This window comes from Orcinus orca, chromosome 7, assembly GCF_937001465.1.
Source record: "Orcinus orca chromosome 7, mOrcOrc1.1, whole genome shotgun sequence".
NCBI classification, from domain to species: domain Eukaryota; kingdom Metazoa; phylum Chordata; class Mammalia; order Artiodactyla; family Delphinidae; genus Orcinus; species Orcinus orca.
The window spans coordinates 11,717,282-11,743,640 of record NC_064565.1 but is presented as its reverse complement, the minus strand read 5'-3'; the positions used below and the strand labels follow the sequence as shown (position 1 = coordinate 11,743,640).

At 46.8% G+C, this 26,359-nt stretch overlaps 1 protein-coding gene across 5 annotated transcripts; it reads right to left on the bottom strand.

Annotated features, from left to right (window-relative positions):
- Positions 1-3,502: 3,502 nt before the first annotated feature.
- Positions 3,503-26,108, bottom strand: LOC101269815 (cytochrome P450 27C1). Of its 5 annotated transcripts, none has more exons than XM_033400139.2 (9): positions 25,791-26,108; positions 20,047-20,164; positions 19,098-19,217; positions 17,539-17,748; positions 16,696-16,859; positions 13,285-13,451; positions 11,497-11,575; positions 10,745-10,948; positions 3,503-6,075 (listed from the first exon to the last, which is right to left on the bottom strand). In XM_033400139.2, the coding sequence occupies exons 1-9, from the start codon at positions 26,049-26,051 to the stop codon at positions 5,959-5,961; spliced, it is 1,440 nt and encodes a 479-aa protein (XP_033256030.1). In that variant the 5' UTR covers positions 26,052-26,108; the 3' UTR covers positions 3,503-5,958. The 5 variants fall into 5 exon arrangements, with proteins under 5 accessions (XP_033256030.1, XP_033256029.1, XP_049568131.1 ...); XM_033400138.2 differs by having other exon boundaries at positions 19,098-19,297; positions 20,047-20,237; positions 25,791-26,104; XM_049712174.1 differs by having other exon boundaries at positions 19,098-19,297; positions 20,047-23,620; positions 25,791-25,926.
- Positions 26,109-26,359: the final 251 nt, after the last annotated feature.

The window sequence follows — 26,359 nt, the reverse complement described above, 5'->3', positions numbered from 1 at the left end:
GCGCGCATGCAGCAACAAAGACCCAACGCAGCCAGAAATAAATAAATAAATTTATAAAAAAACAGAAAGTCAGGAAAAGAGTCAAAGAGGAGGAGGAGATAAAGAGAAAGCACAAAATAAAAAGTTAAAAATAATTTCAAATGTATCAGTGACCACAACAAAGGTTAAGAGTTAAAGGATAGGGGGTGGGGGAAGGATGGAGTGGGAGTTTGGGGTTAGCAGATGCAAGCTATTACATAGAGAATGGATAAACAACAAGGTCCTACTGTAGAGCACAGGGAACTGTATTTGATAATCCTGCAATAAACCATAATGGAAAAGAATATGAAAAAGAGTGTATACATGTGTATAACTGAATCACTTTGCTGTATAGTAGAAATTAACACAACATTGTAATTCAACTATACTTGAATAAAATAATTTTTTTTTTAAAAAAGAGTTAAATGACAGAGATCACCAAGTGGGATTTTTTAAAAATCCAGCTATACTCTGTTTACAAGAGACACATCTAAAACAAAAGAAAACTATATGATTGAAAGTAAAAGACTGTGGAGATGGGAACTAATAGGAAGAGAAATGTCACGTAAATATTAACAAATAAGGTTGGGATGGCTAAATCACTGTCAGATAACAATAGACTTTAAGGCCAAAGTACCTGGAGGGACCGAGAGCATTACCACATAATGATAAATGGAACAGTTCACCAGGAAGATAAAACAACACTCGGACACATCTAACAACATGAACTCAAGCTATATTAAGCAAAAACTGACAACTCCACAATCAGAGTGGGAATTTTTAAGACACCATTTTCAGTGATGGATAGGCAAACATTAAGAAGGATACAGATGTTTTCAACAGCACAACAGCAAGCCGGGCATAATAAGGCAGATGTGGAACCCTGAACCCAGCAAGCATCATGGAACATTTTCATAAATTAACCCTGTATGAGGCCACAGAGCAAGTCCCCACACCATGCAGATCCCAGTACAATTAAATTAGCACTTTAAAGGAAAAGCTTGCAGAACTAGAAGACACGGGGCTCTAAGCAGCTGTCAGGAACTGCCGCCCACCCCAACCCTACTCCACTCCAGGCAGGGTTCAGTGTCCATTCTACACCGGCGCTGCCCCCGGTCTGCAAGAGCCAGGAAGCCCAGGCGCATACTTCCGTGTTGGCGGCTGGCATCCAGTGGGGGCCGGTCCTATCCCTGGCTCAGCTCAAAGCCAGGCCCCAGATCTGTGGACAGGAGCAGTGACCAAGGGACCAGGACCTTCCCCCCCCTACCCAGAATGTCTCTTTTCAGGTAAGTTGCAACAGCTGCAAATAGAGCAGTGGGTGGCAGGGACCCCACATTCCCCTCCCCCAGCTGAGTGAGGGGGGCTTCCAGAGACACTCGGAGGGAGCCTGATCCCCCTTGCCTGGAGTCTGCGGGCTCCCGAGACCTGAGGCCAGCTCCCACCACCTGAAAGTGAGCCCACGCAGCACTGGACACACGGGGAGGAGATGATACCCACTAGGGTGGGGACAACAGGGAGTCAGGCAGGGGATTAGATTCTGGCCAGGAGGAGAGCTGGGAGGGGCCACGCGACCCAGGCTGGATGCCCAGGGCTGAGGGGACAGTCACGAAGCCGCCTGGAGGAGAGGCCCTGCAGCTGCAGGTTTTCATTTAGGAAGCCCCAGAGGAGTGGAGGGACACCCACCCAGGCCGGAGAGCCTGATGCCAGGTCTCCTGCATCAGACGGGAGCAAGCTTCCCGCCCTCCTTCCTCCTGACAGCTCCAAACTCAGAGAAGACAGATAGCCTGAGGGCTGCGGGGTGGGGGGTGGGGGCAACGCAGAAAAGGAAGAAGCAGCCAACATCCCCGCCCCTTTCCTCAGGCTCCCAGCCGGAGCTGCCCAGAGCTGGGGGAGTGGAAGTGCCCAACTTTACACGAAGTTCTGGGATGTTTATTTACACCGGACTGGACGTTTTCATCCGTGATTGAGAGTGTTACGGTGGCTAAAAGTAACTGGAGGTTTTTTCCTTTTCTAGGAGTGATCTAAAACGTATTAAAACTGCCCAAGCTTTCATCTGAGGCTAGAAGTGACCACAGCACCGGTTCGAAGGGACGGCCGTGAGAGAGGGTATGTTGTTTTCAGTCTCACCCTGAAAATTCTGCCCAGCCAGGAGCTGGGGATGCCAGTCTGCTGGCAGCTCTGGTTTTGCCAGCTGGTCATTCCCACCGCCCCCCTCCTCCTTTGGTCAGGGCACCTATGGATCACAAGGCAAGCCAGTCAAACGCCTTGGGGAAGGGGACCCTCCAGCTGGGATGCCAGTCACTCAGAGATCCTGCAGCCAAGGCCCTCGGACGGTGCTTCCTGGCTCCTGGCTGATCAGCTCTTCCTTCAGTTTGGTGACTGGCCCCAGCTCCCGTCCCCCCCGGGTCTGCCTCTTGCTTTTGACCACCAGAGTCCCCGTGGGCACGGCTCCTGGGCCTCCGGGGGTACCCCTTGCCTTGGCCGTCTCTCAGCCTGGCCAGTTGCTGACCCCTTTAGTTTTGACCAGCACATTTTTAGCAATGGAGTTTGAAAACCTTCCTGCAGGGAGCGTACTCCGCAGGCCCTCACCACCCCCTACTGTCCCACAAACAGTGGTTTTATTCCCGGCCGACCGGCGATTCCTAGGTTCTTGTCCTCTCAAGGGAAAGAATTCAGTCAAGAGACAGGTTTAGGCAGCAAGTTTTATGAAGCAAAGCATAAGTACGCTCTCCAGAAGCAGCCCTGCAGTCAGGGCAGGGCTGGGCTTATTAGGGTGGTGGCAGTCCCTCCCCACGCCCTACGTCATTTGACTGACAAGTTGATTGACAGTTTTAGGTTATATGACGTTTCTCTTACTGCGCAGGTGCTTACCACCGAGAAGCACCCAAGCGAAAAGCATGGGGGAAGGGGCGGGGCAAAAAACGCAATGCTAATTTATTATAAATACGGCATAATGGACCCTGGGTTACTTTGAGTCACTTTTTAGGTCTTGGTGCCCCTGCACCAACCTGTGTTGGCGATTTTATCCTGCTTAGTCCAGATAAGCCTGGAAACTCAGCGGTGGTCCTTGACTGGAAGAGGGAGGATCTCTGGCCGTGCTCTGATTACCAGTGGGGGGTCGGGAGAGATGACCCCCTCCAGGATGGGGCAGCACCCGCTCATGTCTGACTAGCTACCTAACAGTTTTTACCAATTTCACCCCTCCCTGGTGGCAGCACCTAGCCCTGCTCCCCTTTCCTTACTAACACCCCTGGAATTGTGCCCTGCCTTGGCTTCTCAGCTACGAGGGCTAGCTGACCCCTGTCTGGCAGGTCACTCAAATCTGAGCACAACAATTGTACTTTAGGTAGTTAAATCGATGGTTTCTAACCATTATTGAAAGAGAAGGTATAGCTCCCTGAAGAACCTAATTTACAGTCAGTTTTGCTGGTTTGTAAACAGTTTGAAAAAGAAATGAACTATGAGATTATTAGTCAATCAAGTCTTTGGTTTTTGAAGACACTTTTTATTATGGAAACATTCACATGGACACAAAGCAGAGAATGGAGGCCTGAATCCTCCAGGTACCCATCACCCAGCTTCTACACTTATCAACATCGGGCCAATCTTGGTTCATCTTTTCCTCCCCCAGCCCCCCACCCCCCAACACACACACACATCACCCACCCTCCACAGCAAGCTGGGTTATTTTAAAGCAAATCCAAGATATCATAACATTCCATCCATAAACATTGCATATTTATATCTTTAAGGAAGACCTCCAAAAGATAAGATCTCTCTTGTTAATGTAAACAACAATATGTAACAATAATCCCTTAATATCATCAAATACACATTGTTCAAATTTCCCTAATTATCCTGTAAATCTCTTAATCTATAACAGTTCCCCCTTCTTCTTTTTCTTTTTTCTTGTCACTTATTTGTTGGGGAAATAAGTTATTTGTCCTGTAGACTTTGCTGTGGGCTGGATTTTGCTGATTGCATCCACATGCAATTTTAACATGCCCCTCTATACCCTGTATTTCCCATAAACTGGTGGATCTAGAGACTTAACTGATTCGATTTCACTTTCTTTGGCAAGAATGCTTCACAGTTGGTGCCATGCACGTCCCGCTGGTCACACCAGGAGGCTCCTAAGGTCTGGCTGCCTCTCTCTCTGTCTGTGGAGACCAAGAGGTGGGCACAGGTGCGACCCACCTGTCTGTGCCCATCCCTGGGCAGGGCCACACATCACTAGAGGGTCACCTTGTAGAATAAGAGTTCACCTCAAGTTTCCTGGTGTCTCAGTATTTTTAAATTTCAGTCTCCAACAGAATAAAACTGTATCTAGTTTATAAAATTTAATATATATACTGCTAACTCAAAGGAATCCAACATTTTTTCAGTTCATGACATAATTTCATATTTAACTCTACATATTTTTACAGCACTCGCACTAAAGTTATTCTGTCATCGCACTTTATATACTCAAACAAAAATGGTATGTGAAATTGATACTATTTCTATATTATTTAAGGATTACTTTGCAGAATGACCAACTAAAGAGGGGAAGAAAGATTTATGGTACATATTCGTAGGAAAGTGATTTGAGGGTAAGGATTATGTAAAGAGACTTATGGAATTGAGACTAGGAGGTCTCAAGCATGAAGGCACAGAGAGAATGTTATAAAATTGTGTTTTTTACTAGCGACCAACAGGTGGCATGAGCTGAGCAACAGAACATTGAAAGGCTCCTAGGCACCCGAGGCATTCAGTCAGAGCCTTCTGTCAGCGCCAACACCTGGATCACATTTCCAGTTTGGATATTTAAAATAAGACTATGAAGATAAAAATATGATTTTGTCTAGAGAATGTCCATTTACATATTTATTTTTCCTTGAAATAAAAATGTTCTAAAGTTACACTGTTTTCTACAGTGTCTGTTTAATTCATTTTTCTCAATGTAGGCAATGAAATGTCACGTGCTCAGATTTTCAGTTCTTATACATCTGCTGAGTACTTAGATTCGGTCAGAAAATCTGATTATTCTTGACTTCCCCAGGTGTTTTATTTCGTATTGATTATTTCTTTCAAACCAAAAAACTAATATTCAACTTCTTTAGGAGCTATGACTAGAAAAAGAAATATTAGTTTGGAGAAAAAAATAAGAATATGGTCCTTTTAATTCGGAGCCCTGCTGCAGGATCTAAATCTGGGGCTTGGTGTCGCCTGGGTGTTTTCTTCCCGTAATTATGGTATTAGAGAGGCATTCCTTTTTATTTTTTCTAATTTATTTTATTGTAGTTCATTTACAGTGTTGTGATAATTTCTGCTATGTAACAAAGTGATTCAGTTATACATATATACATTCTTTTTCATATTCTTTTCCATTATGGTTTATCACAGGATATTGAATATAGTTCCCTGTGCTATAGAGCTAATTCCGAACTCCCAATCCTTCCCTCCCTCACCTCCCCTCCCCCCTGGCAACCACAGGTCTGTTCTACAGAGGTCTCTTAATGTTTCCTCTTCAAATTAAAAACAAGAAGTTGGAATTGTATCCTAACAGGCAGTCCCGGATGCAGTATTAGAGAAGGTATATTCAAGCACTGAATCTATATGTATGCCAACATTTCCTGGCCCAAATGCAGAGGAGACTATGGGTAAGTGAATAGTGAGTCCAAGGGTAAGACACCATATGAGGCATGAGAATTCAGTGCCACTGGCTTCGCAACAGCTGTTTCTCCAAAAAAAAAAAAAAGAAAAGGCAACTCTGGTATGCAAAAGTAAAGCAATCTTCTCACATTACTTTGCATAAAGATTTCAAAGTCTCCCAGAAGCCGGGAGGCCAATTTATAACCAAGACAGCCCCCAGAAGGGATCCTTTTCTCCCCCACCATCATCCGTGGCCCACGAACACCTGGTGTGTGTCGGTCTGGCAGCTGGGTGAAAACGCCAAGCTCACTTTCTGTTAACAAAACGCACGTGGATGGGCTCCCCTGGCATCAGAAGCCCATGGGTTTTTGCATGAACAGTTTTAGTCCAAGGAGATATTTTGATCTCAAAACGTTGAAGCAACTAAGAAAGAGAAAGAGAGAGAAGGACTTCAAAATTGGGAAGCAGAAAATTCACAGCACTGCTGGAGTGCCCATACTCCTGTGACAGCCCCGGCTACAGGGAGATGAGGGAATGAGAGATGTGGGAAACAGGGTGTCAGGTCCTATACAGGAGCCCAGCATGCCCACTGAGCAACAAGGCCCATGGGACAAAGATACGCAATCAGAATTTAAACTGAGCAGGACCCTGTGGGGCTCCTGGGCACAAAAACCTTTCCATGTCCCCATTTCTTGCTGGAGGAAACAGGCTTCATATGACTTCCTTGACCTTCCCTGAGTTCCAAAGAGGGGACTCGAGCAGTTACTAACTAGGGAAGGGAGGGGATGCAGAAACAAGGGAGGAGCAGTTAAGAAACAACAGTGCAGGCTTGGGGCTGGGTTCTGGTTCCTCCTCAAGAGATATACGTTACAGTATCTTTGAGCACTTCTGCAGAACTAAGGTCCCCCCACCAGGTGGAGGATGGTAACTTCAGGATGAGCACAAGATTCCTGGAGCCCCGCCTTGTTACCTCACCACCAACCAATCAGCCCTGCAGCCCTTACCCCAAATTTTGCCTGTAAAAGCTTCTCCCCACAAACCATCAAGGAGTTCGGGGTTTGGGGGGCATAAGCCACCCATGTCCTTGCTTGGCCCTGCAATAAACCTTTCTCTGCTTGAAACTCGGACGTGTTGGTTTGTTTGGCCTCACTGCGCGTCGGGCACATGAACTTTGTTCAGTAACAGATGTTCAAATGACTTACACTTTATTAGCTAGTTCAAAGTTCTAACTGTGTTACTTCCGCTGTAGGTCTGGAAAAAGAAGGAATCAAAGGAGCAAGGAGGAAAGAGGAACCAAGTGAAATTCCAGGGTTCCTGCTGGTTTGGAGTCTGCAGTCACTTCAGTGGTGGTACGGACACAGCAGGGGCACAGCCGTCAGACTTTATCCATTACTGTCTTTAATTTAACTATTCTTCATTTGCACCTTTGATTCCATTTCTCACTTCTGCAGTTCAAAAGGAGAAGCAGCCCTACCTCTCAGGGTGAAACTGGGACGTTTTAAAGAACGCTTAAGTATCTGTCAGCCTCAAGCACTAATCTCCCAAAAGGCAACCTGCTCTAAGGACCTCTGTCAAACTACACTGGTTCCTGGAGGGGAGGCAGGGCCTTGCTCAAGGGCCGGTGGGGACGGTGCAGGGTAGCAGACCGGCCATTCATCCCTCCCCTGCTCCAACCTCCTAAGAGAGCATCAGTGCTGGAGAACCTATATTGTCACATGGGATGCAAACGCCCCAGCCCACCCTGACTCTCCAGCCTGGTCTCCCAGGTAAAGCAGCAAGACCCACTGATGGGTCCTCTGGGTGAGCTGGGGCTCCGGGGGTGGAGGTCAGGCAGGGAGCAGGGCTGCACTGAAGACACAGGCTAAAATCATTACTTTGTCATTGTTAGAGAGCCAAGCTGAATGACCTGTATTTAGGCAATTCTAGAACATTCTGGCATCGAGATGCCTTCACCTCAACATCTAATCTCTGACCCTTTGTTCTGACCTCACAGGACTGCTCGCGCGTTCCCATGTGGCAGAGGAAAGAATCACACACAGGTCTCCTCACTCCATGGCCAACATCCCACAGGGCCTTTTTCCTTTCTGAGTGGCAGTACATGCTCATTGAAAAATGAAAACTACACAGGAGATGTAAAAGCCAAAAAACAAGACCCCCCTGCCACCTCAAGTCTCCAGTTCCCAAGGAGCAAGGGTGTATCCTCTAACCACTCCCCGTGCAATATGAATGTCTTGTTCCTATTTTCAAGGAAACACATTAATATTGCAACATTAAAGCCAAACCTTCCCTTCCCATAGGCCACAGGCATAAGTCGCTGTTTTGTTGGGATAGACACTCTTTATTTGCTTAAGGAAAGCCCTTCCATTACAGGTGTGCTAAGAGAGTTTCTTCATGAATGGGTGTTGAATTTTATCAATTATTTTGGGAGAGGGTCATAAAGTTTTTCTCCCTTAATTTGTCATTGTGGTGAATTCTGTCTTGAGGTGGGCCATCCTTGCATTCCTGAACAAACCTGATTTGGTGACGGTGCATTTCTGGTCCATACATTGCTGGATTTGGCTTGCCAATTTTTCATTTAAGGTATTTTTCATCTTTGTTCATAAATCAGATTGGCCTGTAGTTTTTCTTTCTTATTTTATCCATTCTGGGTTGTGACTCTCAAGGTTATACAAGTCTCATAAAAACAAGGCTTCCTTTTCCTATTTTCTGTTTGTGTAAGATGATGATCACCCGTTCATTGGAGGTTTGATAAAACTTGCCAATAAAACTGTCTAGGTCTGGAACATTTGGTGGTAGATATTTTTACTACCGACTCAATGTATTCAAGGTCTGTTCTCTTTCTTTTGAGTCCATTTGGGTAATTTACACCTTTTCTAGTAAATTGTACATTTTATCTAAGTCTTCAGATGTATTGGTAAAAAAGCTGTTTGCAGTATTTTCTTGATTTAAAAAAAAATCAACTGCATTTGTAGCTATGTCTCCTTTCTCATTCCTAGTACTGTTTATTTGTGCCTTCTGTTTCTTCTTTTTTCCTCTTGGCAATTACAAACAATGATGTCCCCCCTCTATACTTGCACAAGTAGAAATGAGGGCTCTTGAAGCAAGAACTGTGGCAGGTACCCGTGTATGTTACAGTAGCAAACAAAGAAAACCCCCATCACCACCACCAAACACCCAGTTTCTGACCCTTTTCCCACTCCACCATCTGTGCCCTCATGCCCTCAGCATCCGCTATGGTTGTCCAGGCCATCAGAAGCGGGAAGCATCCAGGAAGCAGTCAGCCCCCCCGAAAGGCTGCCCGTCAGAGACATGGTTGTGGAACACACAGCAGCACTGATGGAGCCAGGACCTTCCCAAACACAGTCCCCGTGAGCAGACACCGAGAGCAGGTGTGCAGACAACACAGACTCTGCTTAGACTATTCTTATTCCTCACACACCCAAAAGGCAGGTATTTGGCCCATTTTGTGGATGAGGAAACATGCTCAGCAGTGTCGGAACCACAAACTGGCAGAGCTGGGGTTGGAGTCCATCCTCCACACGGAGATGCCTCTCACCTTGGGCATGACTGGGCCTGGCCAGCGTCCATAGGGCCCACCGCTGCCCGGGACAGCTGCCCTGGAAGGGACACCTCTCGCCTTGGAGGACTGCAGCCACCCGTGTGCCCACAGAGGTGGGACGACCGAGGGACAGGCCGGCACCCACTTCTGCTGGTCTCACCAGGTCCCCGGAGCTTTCCCACCAGAGCCAGGTGGGCCCAGCTGGTGTCCTCCTCGCCCCCTTCCACACCCACCTCCCTGGCCGTGGCCCTTCACCTCCTCCAGCCCTCCTAGCCTGCCTCCCATGCCCACAATCCCCCACAGGCCGACCAGGCTTCCCCATCCCTAACGCTCTCTGATGCCATCGTCCGTAAAGGTCCCAACCCCTGAGTGCTCTGCCCTGGGCTCTGCCGGCCTGCAGGAAACACCTCGGTAACATGAGGGGAAATGCAGGCAGGAGACAGGACACGTGCCTCGTGCCCTGCACCTGCCACGCGGCAACCGTGGCAAGTGGCTCCAACTCCCTGAGCCTCAGCTTCCTCATCGGTGAAATGGGGAGATGGGTCCCCAGGTCATCCCCTCGTGCTTCCAAAGCCTGGAGTCATAGCTCCCGAAACTTGGGCCTAGGTTTTCCATGGCAGGCTCCCCAAATCTGCAGGAAAGGCTAATGGATAGAATTTTCTCTACTGCGGGCTTTTCTTTCATGAAATTTCCTTCAGACATTATTTAGTTCCTGCCGCAGCCTGAGCTCAGATACTGGACAAGCGCAGAAGTAAACACTTGAGCATTTAGAGATTTGCATGGAAGGTATTCTCTCACCAAAACCAAGCCTTCCTGATGTTTCAAAACCCAAACAAGCTTGAGAGCCACCTCCCTGCTTAAAAGGCTGATTCACAGAAAACGAGGTGCTGAGGGGGCGGCAGGGGGTGAGCGTGACTCCCTCCATGGTGACGGTGACAGTGACAAGCTCTGAAGGAAGGAGGCCTGGGAGGCCGGGGCTGGAACAGCAGACGCAGCCACCAGCAGAAGTAGAGATCCCCCGTGCCCCACCACGCGCACTTCCTTAGACCACTGACATCAGAATCGCCCAGAGCCCCACCCCAGACCCACCAAGTGATTCTCTCTGTGGTCGGGGCCCAGGAACCTGATTTCGAGGGGCTCCTGGTGACGGGATGGTCCATAATGTTTGAGGGCCGCTTGCTGGACACCTTCCACTAGCCTTTCTGCAGAACCCCTGTGGGAGTGCTTGGGCTCCTGTAACCACCCACCCCTGCTACACACACACACACACACACACACACACACACACACACACACACACACACACATCCCAGTTCTGCCCATGTGACTCCAAGGAAGAAAGGAACAAGGCAGGTGGCCATGGGGCTAGAGGTGGCTACTGCAGGGGGAGGGGAGGCATTTTAACACATAAAAGAGATTTAACAGGAAGCTCTGAAAGTTTTCAAAATCCTGTTTCCTTGTTTTCACCTAAGTCTTGATCCAGCAACCGAGCCCAGCCAGTCACCTGGATGAAGCCTAGCCCGCAGGGCCTACCTGAATCACAAGGAGGTGGATCTCCAATTCTGCAATCCTCCGCCCGATGCAGCTTCGAGCCCCGTAGCCAAACGGGATGGACCCGAAATTGTCAACCCTGCGCAGGTTTCCTGGCCTCAGCCAGCGCTCAGGCCGGAACTCCTTGGCCCGAGGGAAGTTCTCATCCTCGTAGGAGGTGGCATAGTGGCAGAGGGCCAGCTGGGTCTGAGCAAACCGTTTTCACCAGAAAAGTAATAAAGAACTTAATCAAGGGAAAGCAGAGCAGAGGCCACAGCCCCAGCTGGACCGACCCTCCAGAGATGCTTCGGGCCAGGAGGAGTCATGTAAGGGCCCAAGAGGCCATGCAGACCCAGGATGGCAGGTCCCCCTTCAAGTCACACCCTACCCGGAATGAACATCAATGCAGCCACAGAGAAGGCAATTCAAGTCCTTCAGAAACTCTCCCTGGAGGGAACTGCTGCTTCCATGGGGCCTCCGGCAGGGGTGGGGGTGGGGGTGGGGGTGGGGGTGGGGAGGGAGGGTTGAATAGGCCTGCGAGCTACAGAAGTATCTGCCTTTGTTTCTGCCAGAGCAGCGTCACACAATCCACATCTCCTTGCTCGTAAAGCCCCATCTTCATCATAAAAATATATGCAGAAGAAAAGGACATCTACAGATATTTGCTTAGGTACAGGGACATCCGAAACGTGGAAGCAAATTTCCAATCCAACCGCCCCTGCTCAGCCCAGCCCCGCCACGTCCGCCAAACTCACGCCTCTGGGAATCAGATACCCGCCAACAACCAGGTCTTCCTGGGTGACCCGGCCATTCCCCGGCAGCACTGGAAACAGCCTAGAAAGAGCCAACGGGGACGGGAAGGCAGCGGTGACTTTCAAAATATGTTACTAAACATTTAAAAGTCTGGATATATTGCCATTTTCATTTTCTAAAAAGTAACACATGGTACAGTTTCAACCAGGAAATCTTGCAAGGATCTTCATGGGCTCCCTAGCTTTGCCCGGGAAGCATTCTGGGGCCTCACAGTCAAAAAAATTTATAGAACACAAAGCAAAGCCTTTAAAATGCTACTGTGCTCCCAAGAGGAATAATTCTTTTTTTTTTTTAATAAATTTATTTATTTACTTATTGGCTGTGTTGGGTCTTTGTTGCAGCGCGTGGGCTTCTCATTGTGGTGGCTTCTCTTGTTGCGGAGCACGGGCTCTAGGCGTGCGGGCTCCAGTAGTTGTGGCACACGGGCTCAGTTGCTCCACGGCATGTGGGATCTTCCCCAACCAGGGATCGAACCCATGTCCCCTGCATTGGCAGGCGGATTCTCAACCACTGCACCACCGGGCAAGTCCCAAGAGGAATAATGCTGAATTTCTGAAATCTATGCAAGCATGGGACCCCTTTATCAAGGAATAGTTCATAGGACTCAGGGCTCCAAGAAATAGATTCTGAGAAATGCTACATCAGTTTTTGGATTCTCTGGGAAGTGATCCTACGAAAACTCTGAATAAACTTTTTTTTTTTTTTTTTGCCGTACACGGGCCTCTCACTGCCGTGGCCTCTCCCGTTGCGGAGCATAGGCTCCGGACGCGCAGGCTCAGCAGCCATGGCTCACAGGCCCAGCCACTCTGCGGCATGTGGGATCCTCCCGGACTGGGGCACGAACCCGCGTCCCCTGCATCGGCAGGCAGACTCTCAACCACTGCGCCACCAGGGAAGCCCAACTGAATAAATTTTAATTGACAAATACCAGTTAACACACAGCTGGCTTTTTTCTTTCTTTCTCCCTCTCTTCTTTTTTTTTTTTTTTTTTTTTTTTTTTTTTGAGATTAAACAGCATGCTGAAGATGGAAGATGCAAGCCAACTTGAAATATCATTATCGAGTCAGGTTTAAAAGCATTATTTTAGTGTGTGCTCTGTAAATAACCTTTGCTCCGTGTCACGGCATTTCCTCCACAGAGGAATGCTGTGGTCACGATCCTGAGCCTCACAGGAGGAAGAACCTTCACTAGTCACCTAATCCCACCTCCCACCCAAGCCTGCCCAAGACCACCCGTATCCCTCATGCTCCGGCGTTTCCCAGGGTCAGTAAAGTCCTGTCCGGAAGTAAACAAGCCTCACTACTTGGTGTCTCCACCTTGACTAGACATTCACACGAGGAACACAGTAAGCACGTCTAGTAACTGGCCAGTCAGCCCAGAACATTTTCCTGACAGTCAGTCCTGTTCTGCTTTATCCCCAGAGGAACACACTGGGAAACGACGAAACAAATGTCTAGAGTGAGGACAAAGTTCGAGGATGGCTCTAAAGATCTTTATGAAGAAATGAATATTTCTAACTGTAAAACAGAATAGCCTTTCTGCTGCTCTGTCGAGGGCAGAGAGGAAATAAAATGGTCATGAGTCCCTCCTTCCTAAACATTTCTGCCACCGAGGGTCTCTGGAGTATTGGTTTAGGACCCAGTTTTTAAGTCAAAAGCACATTCATTGCGATAAAGAATCAGAGACTTAACGGACACGGTTTTTGACATGAATTTTGGTGAGCCTTTTACCTCAAGGTTTCCTTAAGCAGAGCTCGGACGAGTGGGACTTTGGGGACGTCTGCAGCCGTGGGAACATGCCTTTCCCCCAAATTCCTCACTATCTCCCGGTACAGGGTCTGCTGCACTTCCGGGTGCCTCGCGAGGAGATACACTGCCCAGGACAACGTGAACGATGTCTAATAAAGAAACCGGCAGACACAGGCACGTGGGTGAGTAAAATCAAGGATTTCAGGCGCAGGCAGCATCGGACGTGAAGTCGTGGGAGAATAAGCGCAGGTGCAAAGCCACGCCCATAGAAGTCCATCGGAGCATTTTATGTCTTACTGAAGCAAAAGATGATCTCCCTTAACTCCTCCTGGAAAAAAACTGACAGAGACTTTTGGAAAGTAACATCAACGATGGGATTCAAGCGCTCTTTCAATGAAGAGCCACAGGAAAAATTATTTTGGAACTTTAAAAAATCATTGAAGAGCAATCTGCCTCTTCTTCCATGGAGTTTGAGAGCACGTAGGAACGCTGGTTAAGCCTGGAAGTTGTGTCTAGAACTTTCTTCGACCTTCTCTACAAGGGTCACCTGAGTTTTGCTAGAAAGGACCTGAGGCTGCCCGTCAGCCTGAGAACTGCATCCTGCAGGCCCATGGCTGGGCAAGGGCTGCTCTGGTTGCCCTAATCTAGAAAAGATGGGGGAGAGGGGGACGGGAGGTGGTGGTCACAGGACTATTACTGGTCCATCATTGTTCCCATGCACTTATCAAGCAAAGCACCATATAAGGATTGAATGGCATTTGCACAAAGCAGTATCATTGTTTATACCACTTCCTAAACTGAAGAATTACATTTCTGGTTATTGAGAATAAATAATTCTATTTTATACCCTAGATTCCAAGATTTTCACTAAAATCAATACTATTACCTATGTGACTGTAGTTCACTGTCTTGTAAAACAAGGAAATTCCACAGTATAAGTGCCCTTTCTTTCATCTAAAAAAAATCTAACTTAAGTAGGCCATATTGATGTTATTTCCCTCTAATCGATATTATATATTTTTAGAGGGCAAGCTCTCTTGTAATATACAATGTAATGTGCAAGTTCTTCCTTATAAATGATAAGGAAATAATTTAGATGCTTCCTATGAAGAGAACAGAAAATTTCTATTAAAATCACATATTCATGGAAAAACCAAATGTGGTATAGCCATACAATGGAATACTGTCCGGTAATAAAAAAGAATAAACTACTTTTACAGGCAACAACATCCATGAATTTCAAAATCATTTTGCTGAGTGAAGGAAGTCAGACACAAAATACATACCGTATAATTCCATTTATATAAATTTCTAGAAAAATGCAAACTGATTTCTAGACAACTGCAAACTGTTATGACACAGTGTCAGAAGGCGGTTGCTGGGGGGGGAGGGGTTATGGGAGGGATGAACTGAAATGGGGGTGAGGAACTTGCAGAGGTTGTAGCAACATCCAGGATCTTAACTGCAGCGCTGGTTTCAAAAATGATTGCATCTGTGCTTCTCCTGTATCAGTCAACAATCTGTATCGAATTGTACCGTTTAAATGGATGCAGCCTATCGTGCATAAATTATGCTTCAATGAAGTTGGCTTTTTAAAATAACATTTTAGAAAATGAGCGTGAAGTTTCAAGATGTTCCCTTCACGTAGGAACGAGTCCTCGCTGCTCTCCGTCTCACGGTGATGCTCTTAGTTACCACCAGGGGGCAACAGTAGCATGCATCTGAATCAGCTTAGATCCAAGGCCGTTCATTCCATCATTGCTTCTCCACTCAAGCAAACCCACACCGTCACATTCACACGGTTAATCAGAACTTTCATCGCTTGCATTGTCCGCATTGATTCGTTTGTATTTAATTTATATACTTTTTGCTTTATTGTTGAAGATGATCCATAAGAATAATGACTTAATGTGAAGTTTTTTGCTTTTACATGTTTAAGTGGCTTCATAATAAAATGTCAACCGTGGGGTTTTTGTCTACCTCTAAAAAGGAGATTGGTGCTTTCCTCAAGTCCGGGAAGCACTCCTGTGAAGGAAAAACCTTGAGGCAAGCTTAGCTGTTTCATTTTCCCACCTGTTAAATGAAGACAGTAACACCTACCTCAGAGGATTCTGTGTGAACAGAAGGGTGCTTACAGATGTGCGTTGGAGACACAGTAAATCACCAAATTTACTGTCTTAATCTTATTATTTCACTCAACTGACTTTTCTTCCACCAATTGCCAAAAGCCTGGCCCTTCTTCTTCTTATTTCACCACTTTCTTTTAGCAAATTTTAAACTTTTTCTGGACATATACCCACAAATATACCATTTTTTATACTTGAGTAAAGGTATCAGATTATACATAAGTTTTTGGAAGGAACTTGGATTCCACACCCCTGTACCAGCCCCGCCCCAGCCCAGGAACCCATGTTAACCATCCAGGGTGCAGGCTCCATACTTTCCTACACGTCCAGCAATCACTTAGCGATACACACGTGCACGCGGACAGATGGGACGGGGGCCACTGTTTTACTAACGGGAACACAGGATATACATGCTTTTCTGCATCTTCATTTCTCACTTAGTAATAGGGTATGGAATTCCCTCCAAATCCATGGGCAATGCTTTGTTTCATTCTGATATTGAGCCCTCGTTGGTCATAGTGTATGATTCATCTGCTACACTAACTGAATCTATTCACTAGGATTTAAAATTGATATATGTACATATTCATAAGTCAAACTGCTTATTAAACTTTTCTTTCTTTATGCTTTCTTTAGCAGGTTTTGAAGTTATGCCGACTTTATCAAATGAACTGGGAAGTTCTCCCTAGCCCGGAATATTTTGAATGATAAGTAAGAGGGTTTTTAATGTCTGTGCCCTTTTCATTTCTTTTTTGTTTTTTAAGATTTTTTTGATGTGGACTATTTTTAAAGTCTTTATTGAATTTGCTACACTCCTGCTTCTGTTTTATGTTTTGGATTTTTGGCCGCAAGGCATGGGGGATCTTAGCTCCTCGACCAGGGATCGAGCCCGCACCCGCTGCACTGAAAGGCGAAGTCTTAACCACTGGACCGCCAGGGAAGTCCCTTCATTTCTGATATTATGAAACAATGGAGAAATGTTTGCAAATCAGGAATGATTTTAAACTTTAAAACATATTGCTACTTTGTGTGTGTGGTAATAGAATTGGGTTATGTTATTTACAGAATTCATCGTGCACCTTTATTTATATTAAAGAAAAGAAAAAAGGTCGAGTTTTCTCCTGGAGACCCTCAGGAGTGAAGCAGACATTCAGCTAGTACAAACAAGCATGGTCCCCTTAAAGTATCTGCCATCTGTCGGATTCCTCGGAAAGGCCCCCAGCTTTAACTGTGCTCTGCTGAGAAGAAAGGAAAGCTGAGAGCTCACCGTGTCCACGCCAGCCAGCAGCATCTCGGTCATGTTGGCGTAGATTTCCTCCCGTGTCAGCTCCTGGCTGAGGAAGAGGTACGTGAGCAGGCCCCCTCTCGCTCTCTCCCCTCGGTCCATTTGGCACTGTATGTCCCTCAGCTTGTTGTCAACGTGAATTTGGCCTGTTTGAAAACAGTGTTTCTTTTGAAAGAAGTTTTGGTTAAGAATCGTCTCTTCAGGGCTTCGCTGGAGGCGCAGTGGTTAAGAATCCACCCGACAATGCAGGGGACACTAGTTCGAGCCCTGGTCCGGGAATATCCCACATGCCGCAGAGCAACTAAGCCCGTGCACCACAACTACGGAGCCTGCACTCTAGAGCCTGTGAACCACAACTGTTGAGCCCGCATGCCACAACTACTGAGCCCTGTGCCACAACTACTGAGCCCACGTGCCACAACTATTGAGCCCGCGTGCCTAGAGCCCATGTTCCACAACAAGAGAAGCCACCACAAGGAGAAGCCTGTGCACCACAACAAAGAGTAGCCCCCATTCGCCACAACTAGAGAAAGCCCACGCGCAGCAACAAAGACCCAATGCAGCCAAAAATAATAAATAAATTAAATAAATAAATTCATTTTTTTTAAAAAGTGAGAAATCTGTCACATTACTTGTGGTCACAACCCACGTGCTTTTTGCTCATTCGAGAAACCAATCTAAAAGTTCTTGAGTCAAAATAGCACGTAACTCCATTGGGGAATCCCCTACTGTAATACCCACTGTCTGCGTGAGTGTTAGATACACAACTAGGAGGAAAGTCAGGTCCATCTGATTCTACAAAAGGTGCCCTGACTCTTCTCTTACTGAATTTGAAGAGTCCATCCCAGGACCTGCAGAATTCCCGCCAGGGTTTGGGGATGAGCGGGCGGAGCCACCTAGGGATGGCACCAGCGTACATGGACGTCTTGAACGTGCAGAACATGAGCTCCAGGGCCTCGATGTAGTCCATCGTCGCCTGCGGGACGCTGTTCTCCAGGCAGCCCAGACGACTCTCGTAAAGAATGGTGGCCACTCCTGCGCGGGAGAGAGGTTACAACCCTTCTTCTTCTTCTTCTAGATCATTCACAGCATCAATATACGATACCTGGCCATAAATGTAACTTTCAAAAGTGGTCCAGGGACTTCCCTGGCGGTCCAGTGGTTAGGACTCCTCGCTTCCACTCTGCAGGGGGCCTGGGTTCCATCCCTGGTCGGGGAACTAAGATCCCACAAGCCTCGCAGTGCAGCCAAAAAAATAAAAATTAAAAAAAGAAGTGATCCAGGTGCCTACCCCTGAGGTTTTCTCTACCAGGTCCTGACCCCCAGGGCGCTGTGGGTTCAATGCTGACGCACCCTCTGCCTCAGTGCGCCCTCAGCTCAACAGTCTATTCAAGACCCACAAGGCAAAACGCCCAACCTTTCAGCCAGTTGCCCAACTTTGGGGAGTTGAAAGGTGGCTCCTCCTGGCCACACTTCGGGGAGCCCCAGGACGAGCTAAGGGGGCAGAGGAAAGGGCCTCTGTGAACCAGGGATGGGGAGGATTTTTCAGTGTGTTTACAACTCACTTCTCTGTTGATTTTGTTACTATTTTTAGAGAGCATTAATACCAGAACTTTAAAAAGTTAACTTAAAACTTAAATTTGAAGAAACTTTTTTTTTTTAAAAGGGAAATCTGGACTTCCCTGGTGGTCCAGTGGTTAAGACTCCGTGCCTCCACTGCAGGGGGCACGGGTTCCATCCCTGGTCAGGGAAGTTCCACATGGCATGCTCAATGCAGCCATAAATAAATAAATAAAAATAAAAATGGGAAAGCGAATAGAATTCTCCAAAAACCCAGGTACAGAAAAAATGTTTGGTATGCTATCGATTTTTTTTTAAGTAAAAAGAATACTCACACTCATATTTCTTTGTATGTACATAAAATATCCCTTGAAGAAGCTGGTGGCCTAGCTGGGTCAGGAGAGAGGGAGACTTTTCCATGAGTACTTTTTGGGTTTGATTTTTGAGCCATGGGAATGTGCTACCCATCTAACATGGATTTTAAAAGTTAGAATGATTGTGGTACCTGCCCTCTAGACTCCTGTTGCTTTTAAAACTATGTTAAAACAAAATGTGTAGTAATTAGGAGCATGGTTCTTGAGTTAGAGAGACGTCAATTTGAAACTAAGTTTCTGCCACTAAAAATGGGGGTTAGTTTTTCAGTTCCCCCATTTGTAAAACAGTGTCAGTCAACCTGGTTCCATGAGCACTGTGACAATTACATGTACGTATGTATGGGGCTTAGCACATTGTCTGGGACACAGGAGATGCTCAGTGAGTGATAAGAACCATATTTTGGTAAAATGTCCATTCTTCCATCTTCCCCACCTTCTGAGTTCACCTACCTTCCATTGAATATTTGAAGAAAAGGTCATTGATGTTGGTCACAGTCTCCCCATCTTCTGCCTGGCTCTTGAGGAAGTAGATTCTTTTAATTAAATCAGCAATAACTTGGTTGATTTCTCCTGCAAAAATGGCCACATCTTTCGGTTTCAGAATTCTTTGTCTCAACACACTTCTCATCTTGAGCCACTGTTCACCCTCCCTAGAATAAAGTGAATTCCAAATAGTCTTACTTATAGTGATATTCTAGGAAGGAATTCAGAGTATCTCTGCAAAAATTTCCCAGCAATAAAGAGTCAACAAGATCTGCCAGTCCAAATGGGATGAAGACAGGACAGACACTGCAAAGAGAGGGGAGCGATGGTATTACTCCCCAGTTCCTGTGTAAGGACATGTATATCAAAAGAGCCAAAGATAGAATTTCTAAACCAAAGGGATTTGGACCAGGGGATCTGCAGATGCTCTGTTTTCTCCTCCCTACCTGAGGCTGTCCCGATTCACTCTTGGAAGACACAAAGGTGTATAATAACCATAGTCTGTTATAAGGCAGGAACATCATCACGTGGCGATCAATGCTGAAGTTCGTAGCCCCTCCTGGAGGTCTCCTAAAACAGCTCACCACCCTCACCCCTGTCCACAGAGGGGCTCTGTGAGCTTCAGCCCCCTCAGTGGTCACCGAAAGGACACCTAAAGCCACAAAGTGTTCCTTGAAAAACGGCTCCTCTCCATCACTCGGCTAGTGGGCTCCCCACCTTGTCCCTGCCACCAAATCTCTTCCCAGAGGGTTTTAGGAGATTTGGGGAGATTACACGTGAGGCTCTTTTGATACTATTCCACTGGGAGTTCTGTGCCTTATTAATAGCTGTTTTTAGGAGCCCAGCGTTCAGGGAGGGGGGGCGTCCCTGGGCTCCCCACTCCTGCTTATGTCTCAGCCTGGCCTCACATACTCACGCGGAGATGAGCCCGGTGGATCTGCCCCGTAAGTCTCGGTACTCCTGCCAGGACCCCATGTTGGCTCTCTGGGGCACGGCCCCCTCTGCCCGGAGCACCTGAGCCACCAGGTCTCGGTCTGCAACAGATACTACAAACTGAGGACCAAAGTGAGACTTGAAGATTTTTCCATATTCCCGTGTGTGTTTCTGCTGCAAAACCATGGAGAAATCAAAAAAGGAAAAAAATACACAGATATGATATACCTTTGACACGGACATTCCTGGATGTTAGGGGAGCAGAAAACTGGGGCAGAGGGAAGCTCTGCATTATGCAGAACTGAATCAGAGTGGCCACTTTACTTACAGTTACCAAGGGGGAGAGGAGGGGGCAGGGATAAACTGAGGGATTGGGATTGACATATACACACTAGATAACTAATAAGGACCTACTGTCTAGCACAGGGAACTCTACTCAGTGCTCTGTAACGACCTACATGGGAACAGAATCTAAAAACGAGTGGATGTATGTATATGTATAACTGATTCACTTCGCTGTACAGCAGAAACTAACCCAACAAGGTAAATCAACTCTACTCCAATAAATATTAATTAAAACAAAAAAAGAGTGGTTGCTTTAAGTATTCCTGAGGTAAACATATTTTCACATCATTAATCATATTCATAGAAGTTTTCTTAGTTCTTTAAAGATGTGTGTTTAAAAAAACCTTAGCTGTGTGAAGCAATGTGAGAGGAATGTGGATGTAGATGAACTGCAGGGTCTTGGCTGTCCTGAGTCAAACAGGGTCTGCCTGACCCTTTCATTCAGACACTCAGCAGCCGTCCAGCCTGCCCTGTGAAGAAAGCTCCCTGCAGGAAATCTGTAATAAACCTGTAAAAATGCCCCCAGCAGAGAAATGAAAGGAAAGGCACCCAGATTGGAAAGGGAGAAGTAAAGCTGTCTCTGTTCACATGTGACGTGATCTGGCGTGTAGAAAATTCTAAGATATCTGCTAAAAAACATGTTCAGTAAGCTTGCCAGATATAAGATCAATATACAAAATTCAATTGTATTTCCACACACGAGCAATGAACAATCCAAAAATAAAATTAAGAAAGCAATTCCATTTACAATAGCATCATATAAAATACTTGGGAATACATTTAATACAATAAGTGTAAAACTTACACTCTGAAAACTGCAAAAGATCATCGAAAGAAATTAAAGACCTACATAAACGGAATTTATTTATTCCATGTCAATGGAATGGAAGACTTAATATTATTAAGATGGCAATACTTCTCAAACTGATCCATAAATTCAACATAATCCCTATCAGAATTCCAGTGATTCAGAACCGCAAAAACAATCCTAAAAAAGAAGAACAAAGTTGAAGGACTCACAGTTCCCTATTTCAAAGGTTACTGTAAAAGTAATGAAGACAGTGTGCTACTGGCATAAGGATGGACATCTAAATCATTGGAATAGAATTGAGACCCCAGAAATAAACCCATACATCTAAGGTCAATGGATTTTCAAAAAGGGTGCCAAGACAATTAAATGGGAAAGAATAGCCTCTTTAACAAAAGATGCTGGGAAAATTGGATAGCCACAAACAAAAAATAATTTGTACCCTTATCTCACACCACATACAAAAACTACCTTAAAGTGGACCAAAGACTAAATGCAAGAGCTAAAACCACAAAACTCTTGGACGAAAACATAGGGATAAATATTCATGACCTTAGATTTGGCAATGGCGTCTTAAGATATGATACCAAAAGAACAAGCAACAAAAGAAAAAAACAGATGATTGGACATCATCAAAATTTTAAAATGTGCGTGATGTCAAAGGACATTACAAAGAAAGTGAAAGACAATCCCTAGAATGGAGAAAATATTTGCAAAATACATATTTGATAAGAGATTTATGTCTAGAATATATAAAAAACTATTACAACCCAACAGTAAAAAACAACAACAACAAATAACCCAATTAAAAACTGGGCAATTATTTGAATGGACATTTCTCCAAAGAAGATATCAAAATGTCTAATAAGCACATCAAAAGAAGCTCAACGTCATAAGTCATTAGGGAAATGCAAATCAAAACCACAATGAGATATCACTTCCCACATACTAGGATGCTTATAATCAAAAGGACAGGTAAAAATAACAAGTATTGGCAAGGATGTGGAGAAATCAAAACCCTCTTGCACTGTTGCTGGAATATAAAATAGTGCAGCCACTTTAGAACAGTCTAGCAATTCCTCAAAAGGTTAAATACAGAGTTACTATTTGACACAGCAATTTCACGCCTAGATATATACCCAAAGAAATGAAAACATAACAGCCAAAAGGTAGCAACAATCCAAATGTCTATCAACTGATGAATAAGTAAACAAAATGTGGTCTATCCACACACTGGAATATTATTTGTTCATAAACAGGAATGAGGTACTAATACATGTTACAACATGGGTGAACTTGAAAACATTATGCTCAGTGAAAGAAGCCAGACAAAAAAGACCCCACATTATATGATTCCATGTATATGAAATGTCCAGAATAGGCCAATCTATAAAGACAGAAAGTAAATTATTAGCGGTTGCTTAAGGCTGGGGGAATGAGAGGGTTGGGGAGTGATTGCTAAAGAATACAATATGGGGTTTCTTTTTAAGGTTATGAAAATGTTCTATAGTTGATTGTGGTGATGGTTGTATACTTTAAGTGGGAGAATTGTATGATATGTGAATTATACCTCAATGAAGTTGTTACCAAAAAAAGAAATCACAATAAATGTAAATGGGTTAAATAGTCCAGTTAAATAATTAAAGAAGGAAGGAGAGAAAGTACCCTCCAGCATGGCTCAGCATGACATAGGCATGGGGACTTTCCTGGCAGTCCAGTGGTTAAGAATCCATGCTTCCAATGCAGGGGGCATGGGTTAGATCCCTGGTCAGGGAACTAATAACCCGCATGCTGTGTGGTGTGGCCAAAAAAAAAAAGCATGACATAGGCAGGGCTAAGCATGGGGAAAATGACTACATCCCTCTTTGGCATCTGCCAACATTTCTTATCACCCCAACTCTCAACCACGGAAATGGCAGGCCAGAGGGTCTGTCATCTCTCCACTCTTCTGCTCTCAGGCAGAAGCTGTTTGCTTCTTTGTGGACCTAGTTGAAGTCCCGCTGCCTGGAGATGAAGACACTCAGACTCAACTGGGCTGTGTCAGGTGCCAAGGGATCACTCTGCCTAACAAACAGGTGACCCCAAAAGGGTATTTCTCCAGGTTTCTGATAGGATGACTGTTACCGGAACTACTGGGAGATGGGCCACTCCTCAGGCACATCCAGCTACTGAATGGGCACAGTCAGACAAGGGAGCCACTGACCAAGGGGCAAAAAGAAAGAGATGAAGGACACAGGTAGTTTACGGCCCTTTTTGGTGGAGGGCCAAGGAATGATACAGTCAGCCACAGACTCAGTTTGTGTAGCCAGCTGGAGCACAGACTCTGGAGTTGGAATCTCAGCTCACAGTTTACTAGCTGGGTGACCTTGGGAAGTTAGGTTCCACTGTGTCTCAGTTTCCTCACCTGCAAAATGGAGAAATAATAGAGATTACCTCACATGGAGGACTTAAAACTGTGTCTGGCACATGAAAAGAGTTCCAGAACTGTTCATTCTTCTTATGTATTGGCTATTATTACAGTTTACAAAGCCCTTCCACAGCCCTGATCACACGACCTCACAATAACCCGTGAGATGGGTGAGGATTGTTAGACTGCTGCACAGAGGAGGAAACTGTGGTCCAGAGAGAAGAACTGATTGGCCAAGTTTCCACAGGTGCTTGTAAAGGGCTGCTACGTAACGCAGGACCCTCCTGCTCTGTCATACCTGGCGACCTTGATCACTGTGTCTGCTCTGCCACTAACCAGCTATGTGACTGTGGGCAAGTCACTCAGCCGACACTTTGGGGCCTTTTCCACATGTAAAGTGAAAGACCTGGACCCTGTAGATGAATCCCTTGTGAGACAGCATTCTGTGATCACAAGTTGAGTGAAAGGAAACTGGACTTGAGGTAACAGAATAATTCTCTTCCTCCTTAGAAATGCCTTAGGGGTGACCTGGAGAGCTCGGGGAGAGGGTTTTACTAGAACAACCAGCTCTAGTAAACAACCAATGCTCCAGTCTACAGCAACCTGTATTGAACTTGTCAATAAATAAATAACAATTTTTTTTTTTTACCATATTTGAAAACTATCATCTTGATAGCTTATGTTCAGATTCCACATGGAACAGAAAAAATCATTTTTGACCCCCAGAAACATGTTTGGGAAGAAATCGTGTAGAGTTCATGTGGGGCATGGAGAGGAGGGGCCAACTGGAATTTCAGTCAAATTAAGATTGTTCCTCTTGCCCCACTGTTTTTGGTTTTGTTTTTCTATCAATGAAGTAAGTTTCTGCTTCTCCAGCTGTAGCTGTGGCCTCTGCACCATCATGTAGGTTAAGGGTTGAGGGAATGAACGTATGAACGAATGACCAAAACCCAGGTGGGTGGTTACAAAAAGCTTCCTCTGAGAAGTTTCTGAAGGTTGAAGGGTAAGCTCTGAACAAAAAGAAGTGAGTAGTGGGGAAGGAGGGTGTTCTTGGACGAGGTCCCAGAAATCACAGCGGGTGCTGGGGTGGGAGCCCTGAGAAAATGACGGAGGCAAGCAGCGAGCAGCTACCATAGGAAATGGGAGCGAATGGATTTGACGACGCTGAAAGGTGGGGATCACCTTGCAATGAAAGACGCGATTTGAGGTGGGCACGGGAAGGGCAAAACTCAGGGTCAAGATGAGCCACCGTACAACGAGCGGGCTCCCAACACTCCGACGGGGTTGTTGGACCGGTTGGGCTCTTCCTAAGTCCCTGCCCAGACCTGGCTTGACGCCAAGGTTCACGAACTTTCGTTTGTCTTCCCATCACTTAGCGATCACATAACTCGGAGCCTCCGAACCCCTCGCTGTTATTTTTAGTTTTTTTTTTTTTTTTTTTCAATTACAAAACACAAACAAAAAGGACTAGGAACATACGCAACCTGTCCTCGGCCGCGTAAAGACCCGCAGGGCTTGTCATCCACCGCGGGAGAGGCGCTGCTCACGGGTCTCCCTCGGGACGGTCCCGGGAGGCCGGGCGGCGGCTCCCGGCGCCCCGACTCCGCAGGCCAGCCCGCCGGAGCGTACGGCGCGTGGGGGCGCAGCGGCTCCAGGGCGGCCCCTGGCCGTGACCCCCTCCTCCGGCGCCCCTCCCCGGTGCCTCCCCGGGCCCCCTCCCCGGCGCTCCCTCCCTGGAACCCCTCCCCGGTTTCCTCTCCCCGGGTCCCTCCCCGGCGCTCCCTCCCGGGTTTCCTCTCCCCGGATCCCCTCTCCGGCGCTGCCTCCCCGGGATCCTCTCCCGGGTCCCCTCTCTGGCTCTCCCTCCCCGGGATCCTCTCCCCGGATCCCCTCCCCGGCGCTCCCTCCCTGGTTTCCTCTCCCGGGTCCCCTCTCCGGAGCTCCCTCCCCAGGATCCTGTCCCGGGTCCCCTCCCCGGCGCTCCCTCCCCGGTTTCCTCTTCCCGGATCCCCTCCCCGGCGCTCCCTCCTGGGGTTCCCTCGCTGGCGTCCTTCCCGGGATCCTCTCCCCGGTTCCCCTTCCCGGCGCTCCCTCCCCGGGCCTCGTCCCCGGCGCCTTCCCGCCGGAGCGAGCCCCCTCGCGCTCCCGGTCTCCCGCGCGCAGCTACCTGGATCTCGTGGATGCGGCTGAAGCCGTCCTTCCAGAAGAGCTCCACGAGGTTGGCGAGGGTCCGGGGCCCCGGCATGGCGGCGAGGCTCCGGGGTCCCTCTGCCCGGCCCCCGGCCCGCGGCGCCTCCGGCCGCTCGACTCCTTTGTCCTCGGCCCGCGCCCTCGCCGGGAGCCTGGCGTCCGTGGGCCGAGGCTGCCAAGGGCCCCGCTCGGGCGCCGGGCTCAGACGGGCTTTGAGGATCCGCGCCAGCAGAGCCATTGCGATCCTCTGCGTTGGCTGGTTTGAGCAGTTTTTTGTTTCGAGGGCCGCCCTTTGCTCTTTGCTTGGTTTTAACTTGTTCGAGCAGAGCTCCTGCGAACTCTTACGGCCTGGGCATCAGTTTACACAGACCGTTATTAAACGCTCCCTCCCCTAAGGCTGGGGAAAAGGGGGTGGTCTGTGATTAGACTGCCAGAGAAATAAAGCGATTATTATTTTTTCTTCACATCAGATTAATTAAGCGTTCTTTGAGACCAAAAAGTTTTAAGGTCAACCCCACTTCCAAGCATGGCCAAAAAAAAAAAAAA

What these genes read in the sequence shown, in the direction of transcription:
- LOC101269815 (XM_033400138.2), bottom strand. Translation starts at nt 26,051, where the DNA reads ATGGCTCTGCTGGCGCGGATCCTCAAAGCCCGTCTGAGCCCGGCGCCC. An exon ending in CTGCTTAAGGAAACCTTGAG is followed by an intron (nt 11,576 to 13,284) that starts GTAAAAGGCTCA and finishes GGCTCTTTCTAG; the next exon opens with GCTGTTTCCAGTGCTGCCGG. An exon ending in GGTATCTGATTCCCAGAGGC is followed by an intron (nt 10,949 to 11,496) that starts GTGAGTTTGGCG and finishes CGGTTTGCTCAG; the next exon opens with ACCCAGCTGGCCCTCTGCCA.